The following is an 18532-nucleotide window of genomic DNA, read 5'->3' as shown; positions in this document are numbered from 1 at the left end:
TTTATATTTAGATCAGAGAGAAATTGTCAAGAACAGGCGCTTGCATTTGGATGTGTCCAATGATAGTAGGTTTGGTTGTGATCAATCAGAATAATGTAGGAATAAAAATGTATGACAGTTTAGTATGATGACATGTAATTCACATATGCTGAAATATGATATTATACATCATGTAATATTATTATGGCTGTTGCCATGACCATGAAACCCAACAAAGGTTTAATGTAATGTAATTCAAAATACCAAAACCGAGCACCTATTAATCTCGTCTTTGCGCGTGAAGATTGAGGCCGTCTGCCAGTAGCGGTTAGGTCATACAGTGGAACCCCTCTCTAGCGACCTTTAAAATGTTGACAAAAATCGGTCCTTGTGGAGGAGGGTCCTTACAGAGGGAGGGGGCGGAGTCAGGGGGCCACAAAGAAAGTCAGATTTAAAAAAAAAAAGAAAACAGAGAAGTTTGAGTTGCTGACGACCGTTCTCTCTGAAAGCAAACTGCTTCGATTTCATGTTTGTCCTTGGTGTCCACCAGTTCTGGTGCATGTACTACCCTGGCCAAGTTTCCTCTCAAGACATCAAAGAGACCGCCCCAGTATACTCTACAGCCTCTGGGCGAACCACCTCTCATAGCTAAAACTGGGTCAATGACCCCTGGGAAGAAGGTCAGTGTCTATAAAAATTTTACTCCTAGGCCTGCGGCCAGGGGGGGGGGGAGTATACCGGTACCATTTGAGAATCAGACCAAATGAGAATTGAACCATTTGAGAACATCCTTTTTTTTTCAATCACTACATCGAAGGCCTGCGGCCCGGGGTTCACATGGGTTGGTTTGTTTGTTTGTTTCAAACCCACACCCATATACACACATTTCCCATTTAAACCATTTGTCGGCCCCCTGTCGATATTTATCGACTAAGTTCCTTGTATGCCATTAAATGCACTCCACTTGGCTATCTGACACAATTTTCGGATCAAAGATTTATGTTATAGATGTCACGTGACCGCCGCCAAAAGTAAGGGTACGCCCAAAGTTGACCTCACAAAATCTTCAGATACCAATTAAAAAATCGAATAGGCGCTACTTGGCCATTTTTACATACGAGCAGTAAGCCCAATCAATTATCTATCCAGTACAAATTGTTTTGTTTTGCTATCTTGCGTATCTCTTGTGTTAGCCTATGTCATTCCAGCGTCGCGGACGACGCTGGTATCTGTGGTTGGGAAGAACGTGCCTGTGGAGAATTAGTCTCCAAGCCAAAGCGCGCTGACTCTCCAAGCCAAAACAATTTCAAAGCTGAAAAAAATGTACAATTTACGCGCGAAACGATTAAACACAGCTTTCGGGTGTTTTTTTTAATCTAAGATGTACATAAATATACCACTCCGACCATAAGGAAAAGAAAAAAAGACACACACAAAAAAAAGACCGAGAGGAGCCGAGTCAATCCGAGACCAACCGAGAGGACGTGTTTCGCGCCGTTTCGACGTCGTTTGTTCAGATGCGGCCGGTTGGATCAGTTGCGGTCATACAGGGGCGCCTTGCACAAGAAAAGATCTTCAACAATCCCGATCATCATCATGGTACAATAATGTTTTGTGCGCCCCCATGTATGTGTTCTGTGCTAATAATGCACGGTTGTGAAATGTCCGTACACATTTTGTGGCACTATGTAATTGTTAGTGCATCCTCCTGCGGATGCTTCGTGCTAAAAATGCACTTCCATTAAAATATTGTACGCTCATGTCAGTAATATATTTTCAATTGTTTCTCTGTCAATTTCAAGTGTTTGTTTCCAATTACTTCAGTTTCTCCCTGTTGCAATTCCAGGTGATTCATTATGCATGTGCCAATTTGAGGTGTTTAATTCTGATTCCTGTATTTACAGTGTAAAATTAAAACTATTGTTTTCAAACATTCCTATGACACCTGGTAATGGTTCTGTGGTTTTGTTTTTAATTTGTATTTTGTTTTTCTGCAATAAATATTTGAAATGGATCTGAGGCCGACTTACTACTTTTAGCACTCTTTTTCCACCACATTCCCACGTACAGATATTGCAATATCAACTCTTCCTTTCTACCTGTTTCAAACAAGCTCTATTTTTTTATTAAAAAGTTTTTACTAAATGTCTTAACATAGAGGGGGGAATCGAGACGAGGGTCTTGGTGTATGTGTGTGTGTGTGTGTGTGTGTGTGTGTGTGTGTGTGTGTGTGTGTGTGTCTGTCTGTCTGTCTGTCTGTCTGTGTGTGTGTAGAACGATTCAGACTAAACTACTGGACCGATCTTTATGAAATTTGACATGAGACTTCCTGGGAATGATATTCCAGGACGTTTTTTATTTTTTTTATTTTTTATAAACGTCTTTTATGACGTCATATCCGGCTTTTTTGTACAAGTTGAGGCTGCACTGTCACACCCTCATTTTTCAATCAAATTGATTGAAATTTTGGCCAAGCAATCTTCGACGAAGGCCGGACTTCCGTATTGCATTTCAGTTTGGTGGCTTAAAAATTAATTAATGACTTTGGTCATTAAAAATCTGAAAATTGTAAAAAAATAAATAAATTATAAAACGATCCAAATTTACGTTCATCTTATTTTTCATCCTTTTCTGATTCCAAAAACATATAAATATGTTATATTTGGATTAAAAACAAGCTCTGAAAATTAAAAATATAAAAATTATGATCAAAATTAAATTTCCGAAATCGTTTTAAAAACTATTTCATCTTATTCCTTGTCGGTTCCTGATTCCAAAAACATATAGATATGATATGTTTGGATTAAAAACACGCTCAGAAAGTTAAAACGAAGAGAGGTACAGTAAAGCGTGCTATGAAGCACAGCGCAACCGTTACCGCGCCAAACAGGCTCGTCACTTTCACTGCCTTTTGCACTAGCGGCGGACTACGTTCAGTTTCATTCTGTGAGTTCCACAGCTTGACTAAATGTAGTAATTTCGCCTTACGCGACTTGTTTTTTCTTGTGGCTGTTTGATCAATTCATAGCAAGCATTGACTGAAATAAACAATTTATATATCCAGCACAACATGCAATTCATTGACTTTTGACCCTAACCTTTTAACACTTCCCAAAATAAATATTTGGTGGACATTGCATCGACGCTGTTCATTTTGAATGAACATTTTTCTTGTTTCTACTGATGCAGGTGTGGAGCGCATGAGCAGTACCGCCTGGTATCAATGTGTCCGTTGTAAACTCTCCAGAGTCGAAGTAGGCTATTGGGAACAGAAAGACGTGAATGAAGTATCGCTTAGTACCAACAGTTGTCTATGTCGACTTTGCCCTGTGGGCTAAACTAACAGGGTAAAACCGTCAAAAAACGTCCCGCAGTCCCGGGTTCCCACGCGGCGAGTAGAGCGGCGTCAGTTTACTTTTTTCGTTTTTCTTCCAGGCCCCGAACTTGTGCCCACATGTTGGTCCATTTTTGGAATTAGTTTTTTTTCCCGCAGTGTATTTTTTTTATCGGGGTAGCCACTAAGGGTTAGAGTTAGCAGTCACCACCACTACACACTTATACTCTCTGCACAAACAGCAGTCACAACTGTTATACACTTATACCGTCTACACACACAGTCACAACTACTACACACCTATACCGTCTTCGTGCATACTTATACCGTCTACACACACAGCCACCACTCGTACACACTTATACAGTCTACACATACAGTCACAACTACTACACACTTATACTGTCCACACATACAGTCACAACTACTGGTGATTGTGTGTGGACAGTATAAGTGTGTAGTCAGTTATGGTGACTGTGTGTGTATTATAAGTGTGTAGCAGTGGTGACTGTGTGTGGACAGTATAAGTGTGTAGTAGTGGTGACTGACTGTGTGTGTAGACAGTATAAGTGTGTAGTAGTGGTGACTGTGTGTAGACAGTATAAGTGTGTAGTAGTGGTGACTGTGTGTGTAGACAGTATAAGTGTGTAGTAGTGGTGACTGTGTGTAGACAGTATAAGTGTGTAGTAGTGGTGACTGTGTGTAGACAGTATAAGTGTGTAGTAGTGGTGACTGTGTGTGTAGACAGTATAAGTGTGTAGTAGTGGTGACTGTGTAGACAGTATAAGTGTGTAGTAGTGGTGACTGTGTGTGTAGACAGTGTCAGTGTGTAGCAGTGGTGACTGTGTGTGTACAGTATAAGTGTGTGGCAGTGGTGACTGTGTGTGTAGACAGTATAAGTGTGTAGTAGTTGTGAGTGTGTGTAGACAGTATAAGTGTGTAGTAGTGGTGACTGTGTGTAAATAGTATGAGTGTGTAGTAGTGGTGACTGTGTGTGTAGACAGTATAAGTGTGTAGTAGTGGTGACTGTGTGTAGACAGTATAAGTGTGTAGTAGTGGTGACTGTATGTGTAGACAGTATAAGTGTGTAGTAGTGGTGACTGTATGTGTAGACAGTATAAGTGTGTAGTAGTGGTGACTGTGTGTGTAGACAGTATAAGTGTGTAGTAGTGGTGATTGTGTGTGTGTGGACAGTATAAGTGTGTAGTAGTTGTGACTGTGTGTAGACAGTATAAGTGTGTAGTAGTGGTGACTGTGTGTGTGTGGACAGTATAAGTGTGTAGTAGTTGTGACTGTGTGTAGACAGTATAACTGTGTAGCAGTGGTGACTGTGTGTGTGGACAGTATAAGTGTGTAGTAGTGGTGACTGTGTGTAGACAGTACAAGTGTTTAGTAGTGGTGACTGTGTGTGTAGACAGTATAAGTGTGTAGTAGTGGTGACTGTGTGTGTAGACAGTATAAGTGTGTAGTAGTGGTGACTGTGTGTGTAGACAGTATAAGTGTGTAGTAGTGGTGACTGTGTGTGTAGACAGTATAAGTGTGTAGTAGTGGTGACTGTGTGTAGACAGTGTCAGTGTGTAGTAGGGCAGTGGTGACTGTGTGTAGACAGTATAAGTGTGTAGTAGTGGTGACTCTGTGTGTAGACAGTATAAATGTGTAGTAGTGGTGACTGTGTGTGTGTAGACAGTACAAGTGTGTAGCAGTGGTGACTGTGTGTAGACAGTGTAAGTGTGTAGTAGTGGTGACTGTGTGTAGACAGCATAAGTGTGTAGTAGTGGTGACTGTGTGTAGACAGTATAAATGTGTAGTAGTGGTGACTGTGTGTGTAGACAGTACAAGTGTGTAGTAGTGGTGACTGTGTGTAGACAGTGTAAGTGTGTAGTAGTGGTGACTGTGTGTAGACAGTATAAGTGTGTAGTAGTGGTGACTCTGGGTTTAGACAGTATAAGTGTGTATAGTAGTGGTGACTGTGTGTAAATAGTATGAGTGTGTAGTAGTGGTGACTGTGTGTAGACAGTATAAGTGTGTAGTAGTGGTGACTGTGTGTGTAGACAGTACAAGTGTGTAGCAGTGGTGAATGTGTGTGTAGACAGTATAAGTGTGTAGCAGTGCTGACTGTCTGTGTAGACAGTATAAGTGTGTAGTAGTGGTGACTGTGTGTGTAGACAGTGTCAGTGTGTAGCAGTGGTGACTGTGTGTGTAGACAGTATAAGTGTGTAGTAGTTGTGAGTGTGTAGACAGTATAAGTGTGTAGTAGTGGTGACTGTGTGAGTAGACAGTATAAATGTGTAGCAGTGCTGATTGTGTGTGTAGACAGTATAAATGTGTAGCAGTGCTGACTGTGTGTAGACAGTATAAATGTGTAGCAGTGTTGACTGTGTGTGTAGACAGTATAAGTGTGTAGTAGTGGTGGCTGTGTGTGTAGACAGTATAAATGTGTAGCAGTGGTGACTGTGTGTAGACAGTATAAGTGTGTAGCAGTGCTGACTGTGTGTGTAGACAGTATAAATGTGTAGTAGTGGTGACTGTGTGTGTAGACAGTATAAATGTGTAGCAGTGCTGACTGTGTGTGTAGACAGTATAAATGTGTAGCAGTGTGTAGACAGTATAAATGTGTAGCAGTGCTGACTGTGTGTAGACAGTATAAATGTGTAGTAGTGGTGACTGTGTGTAGACGGTATAAGTGTGTAGAAGTGGTGACTGTGTGTGTAGACAGTGTCAGTGTGTCGTAGCAGTGGTGACTGTGTGTGTACAGTATAAGTGTGTGGCAGTGGTGACTGTGTGTGTAGACAGTATAAGTGTGTAGCAGTGGTGACTGTGTGTGTACAGTATAAGTGTGTGGCAGTGGTGACTGTGTGTGTAGACAGTATAAATGTGTAGCAGTGCTGACTGTGTGTGTAGACAGTATAAGTGTGTAGCAGTGGTGACTGTGTGTAAACAGTAGAAGTGTGTAGCAGTGGTGACTGTGTGTAAATAGTATGAGTGTGTAGTAGTGGTGACTGTGTGAGTAGACAGTATAAGTGTGTAGTAGTGGTGACTGTGTGTGTAGACAGTATAAATGTGTAGCAGTGGTGACTGTGTGTAGACAGTATAAGTGTGTAGCAGTGCTGACTGTGTGTGTAGACAGTATAAATGTGTAGCAGTGGTGACTGTGTGTGTAGACAGTATAAGTGTGTAGTAGTGGTGACTGTGTGTAGACAGTATAAGTGTGTAGTAGTGGTGACTGTGTGTGTAGACAGTATAAGTGTGTAGTAGTGGTGACTGTGTGTGTAGACAGTATAAGTGTGTAGTAGTGGTGACTGTGTGTAGACAGTACAAGTGTTTAGCAGTGGTGACTGTGTGTGTAGACAGTATAAGTGTGTAGCAGTGCTGACTGTGTGTGTAGACAGTATAAGTGTGTAGTAGTTGTGAGTGTGTAGACAGTATAAGTGTGTAGTAGTGGTGACTGTGTGAAAATATTATGAGTGTGTAGTAGTGGTGACTGTGTGTGTAGACAGTATAAGTGTGTAGTAGTGGTGACTGTGTGTAAATAGTATGAGTGTGTAGAAGTGGTGACTGTGTGTGTAAATAGTATGAGTGTGTAGTAGTGGTGACTGTGTGTAGACAGTATAAGTGTGTAGTAGTGGTGACTGTGTGTGTAGACAGTGTCAGTGTGTAGTAGTGGTGACTGTGTGTAGACAGTATAAATGTGTAGCAGTGGTGACTGTGTGTAGACAATGTAAGTGTGTAGCAGTGGTGACTGTGTGTGTAAATAGTATGAGTGTGTAGTAGTGGTGATTGTGTGTGGACAGTATAAGTGTGTAGCAGTGGTGACTGTGTGTGGACAGTATAAGTGTTTAGTAGTGGTGACTGTGTGTAGACAGTGTAAGTGTTTAGCAGTGGTGACTGTGTGTGTGTGGACAGTATAAGTGTGTAGTAATGGTGATTGTGTGTGGACAGTATAAGTGTGTAGCAGTGGTGACTGTGTGTGGACAGTATAAGTGTGTAGTACATGTAGTTGTGACAGTGTGTACAGTATGAGTGTGTAGAAGTGGTGACTGTGTGTGTAAATAGTATGAGTGTGTAGTAGTGGTGACTGTGTGTAGACAGTATAAGTGTGTAGTAGTGGTGACTGTGTGTAGACAGTATAAGTGTTTAGTAGTGGTGACTGTGTGTAGACAGTGTAAGTGTTTAGTAGTGGTGACTGTGTGTGTATACACGTATACTGTCTACACATACAGTCACCACTACTACCCACTTACTGATACTGTCTATACACCAGAACATCCCATGACTATAACCACAAAAAAACACAAGAGAAAAAAAGTTTAAGGAATGTTTAATGATACACAAAAGAAACATCCACAAAAACTTCCACCTATATCGGTCTTTTAAGTGGACAAAAAAGAATCACAACAGACAAAAATGAATGAAAATTACTTTTGTGACTTACCTCAGTTTCCACATCAACAAAAATTATGGTAATTGCTTTTGTGACTTACCTCAGAATTGTTTTCCGTTTCAACATCAACAAAAAAGGAAAGAACCGTGTTACACGGGCTGCATGCTCTTAGTTTGTTCATGCATGTATCAGCGATAGTGAGAGTAGTCCTTGGCAAGGGAAATAACCGTGTTCTTCTGTACAGTGTGAGAACACAGTTATAGCCCTTGAATGTCCTCATCCGCTATTTTCCAGAACCTCCAGACATATTTTGAAACTCCTTTATCGTGAACCCTAAACAGTGGAAGTGTACTATTACATAGATTTATGCCATCAGGTATGCTGGTTGGTGCTGATGTTTGACACAGATTTGCAACAGGCAACAGTATTTAAGCAAGACATGCAACCAGGCATCTGAAATAAAGCTAGTCCATGCAACCAGCCTTCAGGAATGAAGCCGCTCTATGCAACCAGCCAAGAGGGATCAAGACGATCAATGCAACAATGTACCAGCCAACAAAAATTAAAGCAGTCTATGCAACCAGCCAACAGAAATTAAGCCGGTCTATGCAACCAGCCAACAGAAATTAAGCCGGTCTATGCAACCAGCCAAGAGGGATTAAGCCGTTCTATGCAACCAGCCAACAAGAATAAAGCCGGTCCATGCAACCAGCCAACAGGAATGAAGCTCTTCAAGGTCCATGGGAATGTTTATCTTGACAAAACTACCCAAGGCTGGTCCACCCTGGAAGCCTGACAGCAGGTAGCAAGACACACAAGATATTCACAGACTGTGACTACTATAGGTGTCATGTTTGTTTCAGTTTGGCAGAGCTGGCAGGTGACACGAAAGAGAAACCACTGTGTCCGAAGCTAGGCATTTAACAGGGTCAGATAAACACCATCACATAGTCAGAAGTGTGGCATTTAACAGAGTCAGATAAACACCATCACAAAGTCAGAAGTGTGGCATTTAACAGTCAGATAAACACCGTCACATAGTCAGAAGTGTGGCATTTAACAGAGTCAGATAAACACCGTCACATAGTCAGAAGTGTGGCATTTAACAGGGTCAGAAGTGTGGCATATAACAGAGCCCGATAAACACCAACACAGTATGCATTGTTAGAGGATCTTCTAGTAGCAGTGTTCAAATGTCGAAGCTGCTTTTCCCAGTTTTACCTAAGAGACCGACTGTATATTGTGTTATTGTATTTGTCAGACTTGATTGTACCAAGTCCCTACACATGTTGTAATGCGCTTAGAGCCAAATATTTTTGTTTTTTGTAAGGGATAGGCGCAATATAAATACACTTTATTATTACTTTATTATTATTATCACATAATCAGGAGTGAGGCATTTAACAGTCAGATAAACACTGTCACTTAGTCAGAAGTTTGGCATTTTAACAGAGCCCGATAAACACCGTCACATAGTCAGAAGTGAGGCATTTAACAGGGTCAGATAAACACCGTCACATAGTCAGAAGTGTGGCATTTAACAGAGTCAGATAAACACCGTCAGATAGCCAGAAGTGTGGCATTTAACAGAGTCAGATAAACACTGTCACATAGTCAGAAGTGTGGCATTTAACAGAGCCCGATAAACACCGTCACATAGTCAGAAGTGTGGCATTTAACAGGGTCAGATAAACACCGTCACATAGTCAAAAGTGTGGCATTTAACAGAGCCCGATAAACACCGTCACATAGTCAGAAGTGTGGCATTTAACAGGGTCAGATAAACACCGTCACATAGTCAGAAGTGAGGCATTTAACAGAGTCAGATAAACACCGTCACATAGTCAGAAGTGAGGCATTTAACGGGTCAGAAGTGTGACATTTAACAGAGTCAGAGAAAACACTGTCACAGAGTCAGAAGTGTGGAATTCAACATCTGCTCAACAGCTGCTGGGAATGTATATCTTGAAAGACTTCTTCAGGAAGTTGTTTCTGTTGGCCAGCTCTTTCTCGGGATGGCCCAGGTTGCCGGGAGGCGGAGGTCTAGGGGGCAGCACTGCAGAAGACCGCTTGATGCTCTTGAATCTGGGAAGAAAAAATCACTCAGTCACTGTGTGTACACGTCATCTATTCTGGCAACACTAACGATGGCTGCTTGCTGCTCTTGAGTCTGGGAAGAACAAAATAACAACACTCAGTCTCTGTGTGTACACTTTATGTTCTCTGGTGACACTAAAGATGGCTGCTTGCTGCTCTTGAGTCTGGGAAGAACAAAATAACAACACTCAGTCTCTGTGTGTACACTTTATGTTCTCTGGTGACACTAACCATGGCTGCTTGATGCTCTTGAGTCTGGGAAGAACAAAATAACAACACTCAGTCTCTGTGTGTACACTTTATGTTCTCTGGTGACACTAACGATGGCTGCTTGCTGCTCTTGAGTCTGGGAAGAACAAAATAACAACACTCAGTCTCTGTGAGTACACTTTATGTTCTCTGGTGACACTAACGATGATGCTCTTTAAATTGGGGAGAACAAAACACTCAGTCACTGTGTGGCAAGTAATTTTTTCGTCGTTTTCAAAATGTTGTTAAATATGAACCAGATAAGGTAGGTAAACAAGAAGAGCAAACGCTCGATCGAGTCACTTTCGCAGTTCTGAATATTATATGAGGCATCAGATGGACAGGAAGAAATTGCTATTCACAACACAATGAGTCACGTTCACATAAAATTTGAGCCCGGTCACTTTTATAAGTTCCGAGAAAAGCCCAACGTTAAGTAGTGTGTTGCCGAACAGAAAAGGCTAGTTATCTCCCTTGTTTTTCTGATAACGTTCGTAAAAGGCTACAGATGTAAATACTTTGATGTAAAGAATAATCCTACAAAGTTTCAATCACATCCGATGAACTTTGTCAAAGATATAAAATGTCTAATTTTTCCTTTGACGCTGACCTGTGACCTTGAAAAAGGTCAAAGGTCAACGAAACCATCGTTAAAGTGTAGAGGTCATTGGAGGTCACGACTAAACAAAATATGAGCCCGATCGCTTTGATAGTTTCCGAGAAAAGTCCAACGTTAAGGTGGTGTCTACGGCCGGCCGGCCGGACAGACTAACACTGACCGATTACATAGAGTCACTTTTTCTCAAGTGACTCAAAAAACACAGATCCGTGGAGAATATTTCTTAATCGTTATTCTTGTTTACCTTTTCATAAATTGTGTAATATGGGGTAGGGGTGAAATGAGTCATGATCGCAGGCAAACGTGTCATTTTGACACTCTACGAAAATGCATAATTTTTAACAAGGTAAACTTTGTCGTGTAGGAAATTCACACCTTTAAATAATAATGTAAGAACATGTATCTGCCAAAGGGTCATATAATCAAATAAGAAAATGAACATAGTTCAAATGAATAGTGTTAAAAAGGGTCGTTTAGGAAAAGCTCATATTCATGAAATCGACACATGCAATTTTCTTTCAACTAGTTGTTTGTTGCAAAGAGTCTGATCTACATGACTATTGACTCGGTGGTGATAGCAGTATGCTTGATGCTGTACTAACTGTACACTTACCTCATGTAACACAGACAAACCAGGGACTAACTGTACGCTTACCTCATCTAACACAGGCATTAACCAGGCACTAACTGTACGCTTACCTCATGTAACAGACAAACCAGGGTATAATTGTACGCTTACCTCATCTAACACAGGCAAACCAGGCACTAACTGTACGCTTACCTCATGTAACAGACAAACCAGGGAATCACTGTACGCTTACCTCATCTAACACAGGCAAACCAGGCACTAACTGTACGCTTACCTCATGTAACAGACAAACCAGGGGATCATTGTACGCTTACTTCATGTAACACAGACAAACCAGGGAATCACTCTACGCTTACTTCCTGTAACACAGACAAACCAGGGAATCACTCTACGCTTACTACCTGTAACAGACAAACCAGGGAATCACTCTACGCTTACTTCCTGTAACACAGACAAACCAGGGAATCACTCTACGCTTACTTCCTGTAACACAGACAAACCAGGGAATCACTCTACGCTTACTTCCTGTAACACAGACAAACCAGGGGATCATTGTACGCTTACCCAGGGTTTCATTTACTAGTGCGGCCTGCGCCATTGGCGCATTACATCTGAAAATGTCCCATCACAATTCCCTTCAGTGCGTCAAAGGGCGCATTGAGATTACGTACCACTGCGCCACCAAATGTACACCTTACATCGGATTACACACACACACACACACAGATAACACGATATAGCGGCTAATTCTCAAATGGCACCATATTGCCCCATTTTGCATCTTTGGTCAAAACGCATACAGGCCTCTTTGGCGCTTCTTGCCTTCGACTATGTCCCATTGGAATTTGGTTGAAGGGGACAAATGTCCCATTGCCTTTTTCTCCCAGGCTAAACCCTGCTTACCTCATGCAACACAGACAAACCAGGGGATAATTGTGGGCTTACCTCATGTAACACAGACAAACCAGAGGATCATTGTACGCTTACCTCAAGCGACAGGCGTCGTCAGAGTCAGCAGACTGCGTGGGCCCCAGGTCCCCAAAGGAGTAGGACTTGGTGGCGAAAGTCTTGCGTCGTTCCTCGGCAGAGGTGGAGGTGGGGGTCTGCAGGGAACAGGTGGAGCCACTGCGGTCTCGCCACAGCTCAGTGGATGCCAGCAGCTGGTCGTCAGCCGACAGAGTGGATACCGTGTCCGTGGAAACAGGCGTGCCCACCGAGTCCTGCTTCAGCGTGCTCTGCGAGTCAGGCAGCGCCCAGCGTAGATTGAGTTTCATCAGCTCCCCAAACTGCACACAGCATGTCACACAACATCAACTTCCCAAACTCATAGCTGCTAACCTTCTGAAGTCAAAATCCAGCAGGGGTCCAGGTTTAAGTCTTGAATATGAGCAGGGAGAAGTTGTAAAATTCGGGAGATTCCTGGAAAATCAGGGAGGGTTGGCAGCTATGCAAACTGAACACAGCATAGCACAGGACACAGGGGGGGGGGGGGGGGGGATGGGTGGGAGGGGGAGAGAGGGAGAGCTCCCCGAACTGCACACAGCATGGCGTCAGGACATCAACATCACTATACTACAATGACCACACCAAGGGGGGGGGGGGGGGGGGTGTCTCCTTACCTCATAGAGTCCTGGCTGCAGAATCTGGAAGCCAACACTGACCGGCAGGCTGCACCCTCTTGGACACGACCTGGTCATGCAAAGCAATCCACATCACAAACACTTTTATTCAACCTCTCTCTTTTTTACACAAAACACTAAGCAATATTACAATGTAAACTGTACATACAGTTTCATATTCGTCTATGACGAACAACCATTTGTAGACATGTATACCCCACAAACTACCGTACTGGTCTTCTGTTACAGCTACTGCTGTTTTTCCTTCATCCACACACCCTACACTACTGGTTATCCTCACTTCCTTTTCCAGTCATCATAGTTCTTCCTGAGCAGCAGTGACAGGATCGAGTCCTCATTGAATTGTGTTTGCTTTTAATCCTGAAGACCTCAAACCAATTAAGCCAAAACAGAAAGTGTTCACATTTCCTTTTAATACTAAACAACTGAAACCAGTGCATTCAAAGAAAAACACATCAAGAAGCCAAAAGAAAAATGCTACCACCGCATAAGCCAGTTTATAAGTTATAGGGCAAACTTTAACTACAGCTACTGCACTTTCTGAGGAGTCCGGGCCTTCACCCTCATGGGTTGGTAGCCCGGAGCTTGCCATAACGGGTTCCCCAGTCCCCCTCCGGTTGCTCTCTTGGTTGCGCCCTCCCTCTTCCTTTTTGATGGGGAGGGAGATTCTCGGTATAAAATCGAGCACCGGAAACCATGGTCTTTTATAGCTAACGGGGCTATCCCTGACGTTACAACTAACCGAACCAATGAAAATGCCGCCCTGGCAGCACGGGAGAAAAAGGAAGGAGGGTGGAGGGCTCCGAGGCTGCTATCAGCCTCCTTACGAGCTGCAGTTAAAAGTCCCTAAAAAATATACAAAACCTCCTCCACTAAGAAAACTACATCAAAAATTCTGCAAAGAAATACGTCACTAAACAGCAAATTCTACAACGTTTCAGCCAATACCAAACACTCATCAATAAACAAAACCGCAGCCAAACTGCAAAACTGCTGACTACAAACTCACTCTCGAAATAATTTATCCAGAGATAAACCTGTGACGTTAATAAGATCTCGCTCCAAAAACATCCAAGAAAAACAATAATCATCAGTTTTTTTTTTACCAGAACTCAACCCCTCTGTGACCTTGAATTTGATCAAGGTCTACCTGAGCTAGGTCATGTACGTCTTGAAGGTCATCGAACCCTAATAGTGTGCAACGTTTCAAAGATGTGGTTTTAAAAACATTGTGGACCTAAACTTGACCCCTCTGTGACCTTGAAATTTGACAAAGGTCAGCCATACTTAGGTCATGTCTGGAGATTATCAAACTCTAATTGTATGTAAAGTTTGAAAGAACGTTTGAGAAAATGCTATATTTCGATTTTTTACCTGAACAATTTGACAAGGATCAATTACACTTTGGTCATGTCTGGAAGTAATAACACTCTGGAAGCGTGTGAAGTTTCAAACATATTTCTTCAAAAAAGTTGGTATGCTAATTTTCCAATTATTTTTTAACCGCGAACATGACCCCTTTGTGACCTTAAAATTTGATGAGGGTACAGCAGACTTTTGTATTGTTTGAAGATGATCAAAACCAACCATTGTTGTGTGACAATTTTGGAGGCTCTAATTTGACAACACATTTCAGGAGACCTCAAAGGTCAGTTTTTCATCCATGGATTGCCTTACACTGCTCATTACTAAATCTCTCCTGATTATTCAGGTGAACCAAAAAGTGCAGAAGCTCACATAATGACCAAAGCAAGCAAAGCGAAAAGACAGAAGGGAAAAAAAGAAGAAACAAACTCAAAGGCGAATGTAGTAATCATTGGTACAGAAGGCGGGCAGAAGCACTCAATACTGCAGATGTCGACCAAAAGTGGGTGCATTCCCTGTAGGTGCACTTCCTGTAGGCATTTTTCATGTATACAGGGAATGCATCCCGGTGCAGTTCCTGTAGGAAACGGATCACACTCAATCTTGTACCGTACGTGAGACTGCCGTAAACGTCTGAGTGCAGTTTTTCTTGAACTAATAAGACCGCTACGCCGCATGGATCAGACATATACTACATGAAAACCCAGCAGGAGGTAGATCATGTGTCAAACAGCTGACATCACAACGATACCGTACTGCGGCGTGCTGGTCGAATGGTCATATCAATGAGGTTTAACGGTTTACGCTACGTTAACGGTCGGAAGTTGTTATAAGGGTTCAATTTCATCGTGACTAAAGTAAATGGGCCATCTTTTTCACACTTTGGGTTAAATGTATGTGTCGGAATGTTTCTAGATCAACAAATTTCTGGTGAAAACGTTATTTTTGAAGGTATAGCAACGGGTCACGTGACCTCTAACAAGATCCGAGAAAACTACCAGGAAATGAACCCAGGTGTATTCCCTGTAATGTGTATACATGAAAAACGCCGACAGGAGGTGCACACATCTTTTGGTCGATTTAGACCTCTGCCTCAATACCAGCCCAGTAGAGTCACAACATTCAGTCAAGTCACAGCCCACTACAGTCACAGCCAAGTAGAGTCACAGCCAAGTAGAGTCACAGCCCACTACAGTCACAGCCCACTACAGTCACAGCTCACTACAGTCACAACCCACTACAGTCACAGCCCACTACAGTCACAGCCCACTACAGTCACAGCCCAATACCATCACAGCCCACTACAGTCACAGCCACAGCCCACTACAGTCACAGTCACAGCCCACTACAGTCACAGCCCACTACAGTCACAGCCCACTAGTCACAGCCCACTACAGTCACAGCCCACTACAGTCACAGCTCACTACAGTCACATCCCACTACAGTCATAGCCCACTACAGACACAACCCACTACAGTCACAGCCCACTACAGTCACAGCCCACTACAGTCACAGCCCACTACAGTCACAGCCCACTACAGTCACAGCCCACTACTGTCACAGCCCAGTAAAAGCCCAGTCAAGCCAACAAGGACAGATGAAAGAAATGTGCGTCAATACCAGCCCAGTTAAAGCCCGATACAGTAACAACCCATACAGAAACAGCCCAGTAAAAGCCCAGTCAAGCCACACATGGCAGAGGAGGGAAAGTGTGTGTCAGTACAAGCCCAGTAAAAGCCCAGGCAAGCCACGCAATACAGAGGAGAGAAAGAGCAACCAACCTGCAGCGAACACGGTAAACACAGTGATGCACAACACCAAAAAACTTGGAACCAAAGAAGAAGGTAAGACAGCTGGTGACGATGGGAATACCCGATGAAAATGTCTGGGTCATGGCAAATGATGGAACGCTTCACTGCCTCCAGTTTGCTGCGCTCCTGATCTGTGTCAGGGCTCCCTGCAACACACATAACATCTTCTCCGTCCATTGATATACACACCACACATCACATAGTCTTGTGTCCCTGCAACACAAAACAAGTCGCGTAAGGCGAAATTACTACATTTAGTCAAGCTGTCGAACTCACGGGATGAAACTGAACGCACTGTATTTATTCACTAAGACAGTACAGCTTCGTCAATCCCCGCGTGAAGGAAATCGCTCACCTTCCACGTGCAAAACGTAGTGATATTGACACGCCAGATTAGCGCGGTAGCGTATTGTGCTAAGCAGGAAAGCGGGCTTTTCTGTATTCTTGTTAACTTTCTGAGCTTGTTTTGAATACAACCTATCATATCTATATGTTTTTGGAATCAGGAAATGATCACGAATAAGATGACATCATTTTTGGATCGATTTCTTACATTTTAATCGTAAGACTAATTATTCTATTTTCGTTAATTGTGATCACATTTTAAGAGTAAACATGACATATGTATATATTTTTAGATTCAGAATGTGATGAAGAATACGATGCAATCAATTTTAAATCTGTTTGCGAAAAATCGATTTTAATGACAACTTTAATGAGCAAACTCATTGATTAAATTTTAAGCCTCCAAGCTGAAATGCAATACCAAAGTCAGGGCTTCGTCGAAGATTACTTGACCAAAATTTCAACCAATTTGGTTGAAAAATGAGAGCGTGACAGTGCCACCTCAATTTTCACGAAAAGCCGGATATGACGTCATCAAAGACATTTATCCAAAAAATGAAAAAAACGTCTGGGGATATCATACCCAGGAACTCTCATGTAAAATTTCATAAAGATCGGTCCAGTAGTTTACTCTGAATCGCTCTACACACACACACACACACACACACACACACACACACACACACATACACCACCACGACCCTCGTCTCGATTCCCCCCTCTACGTTAAAACATTTAGTCAAAACTTGACTAAATGTAAAAACATCTTCTCCGTCCATTGATATACACACCACACATCATATAGTATTGTGTTCCTGAAACACGCAAAACATATTCTGCATCCATTCATATGTACACCACACATCACATAGTATATGTATTGTGTCCCTGTAACACAAGATAACGACCTTCTCCATCCATTCATATGTACACCACACATCACATAGCACTCATGCTGACTGTCCAATGTCCCACCACATAGTCATACTTTATAGCGTTCTCACCTGTATCACTCAGGCTGGCTGTCCAATGTCACACCACACAGTCATACTTTATAGTGTTCTCACCTGTATCACTCAGGCTGGCTGTCCAATGTCACACCACACAGTCATACTTTACAGTGTTCTCACCTGTATCACTCAGGCTGGCTGTCCAATGTCACACCACACAGTCATACTTTACAGTGTTCTCACCTGTATCACTCAGGCTGGCTGTCCAATGTCACACCACACAGTCATACTTTATAGTGTTCTCACCTGTATCACTCAGGCTGGCTGTCCAATGTCACACCACACAGTCATACTTTACAGTGTTTTCACCTGTGGCACTCAGGCTGGCTGTCCAATGTCACACCACACAGTCATACTTTACAGTGTTCTCACCTGTATCACTCATGCTGACTGTCCAATGTCACACCACACAGTCATACTTTATAGTGTTTTCACCTGTATCACTCATGCTGACTGTCCAATGTCACACCACACAGTCATACTTTACAGTGTTCTCACCTGTATCACTCATGCTGACTGTCCAATGTCACACCACACAGTCATACTTTACAGTGTTCTCACCTGTATCACTCATGCTGACTGTCCAATGTCACACCACACAGTCATACTTTACAGTGTTCTCACCTGCATCACTCAGGCTGGCTGTCCAATGTCACACCACACAGTCATACTTTACAGTGTTCTCACCTGTATCACTCAGGCTGGCTGTCCAATGTCACACCACACAGTCATACTTTACAGTGTTCTCACCTGTAACACTGAGTCTGGCTGTCCAATGTCACACCACACAGTCATACTTTACAGTGTTCTCACCTGTATCACTCAGGCTGGCTGTCCAATGTCACACCACACAGTCATACTTTACAGTGTTTTCACCTGTGGCACTCAGGCTGGCTGTCCAATGTCACACCACACAGTCATACTTTATAGTGTTCTCACCTGTATCACTCAGGCTGGCTGTCCAATGTCACACCACACAGTCATACTTTACAGTGTTCTCACCTGTATCACTCAGGCTGGCTGTCCAATGTCACACCACACAGTCATACTTTATAGTGTTCTCACCTGTATCACTCAGGCTGGCTGTCCAATGTCACACCACACAGTCATACT

At 42.7% G+C, this 18532-nt stretch overlaps 2 protein-coding genes across 3 annotated transcripts in view; one reads left to right on the top strand and one right to left on the bottom strand.

The window, feature by feature from the left end:
• Positions 1-18532, top strand: part of LOC138983798 (translationally-controlled tumor protein homolog) — a 140415-nt gene that overhangs the window by 48554 nt on the left and 73329 nt on the right. The window lies entirely within an intron of this gene.
• LOC138983770 (trafficking protein particle complex subunit 14-like) overlaps positions 7673-18532 on the bottom strand; it is a 16532-nt gene continuing 5672 nt past the window's right edge. Inside the window, exons 9-12 of one of the 2 annotated variants that reach the window (XM_070357093.1) lie at positions 16126-16210; positions 12868-12937; positions 12236-12534; positions 7673-9779 (exon numbers count right to left, since the gene is read on the bottom strand). In XM_070357093.1, coding sequence (XP_070213194.1) covers positions 9635-9779; positions 12236-12534; positions 12868-12937; positions 16126-16210 — 599 coding nt within the window. In that variant the 3' untranslated portion in view covers positions 7673-9634. Of the gene's footprint in view, positions 9780-12235; positions 12535-12867; positions 12938-16034; positions 16211-18532 lie in introns of those variants that run through there. The other variant, XM_070357094.1, reaches the window with a different exon arrangement.

Source organism: Littorina saxatilis, linkage group LG13 (genome assembly GCF_037325665.1).
Source record: "Littorina saxatilis isolate snail1 linkage group LG13, US_GU_Lsax_2.0, whole genome shotgun sequence".
NCBI classification, from domain to species: Eukaryota; Metazoa; Mollusca; class Gastropoda; order Littorinimorpha; family Littorinidae; genus Littorina; species Littorina saxatilis.
Note: the sequence above shows the minus strand (reverse complement) of the source record. Positions and strands in the feature narration are given on the sequence as shown.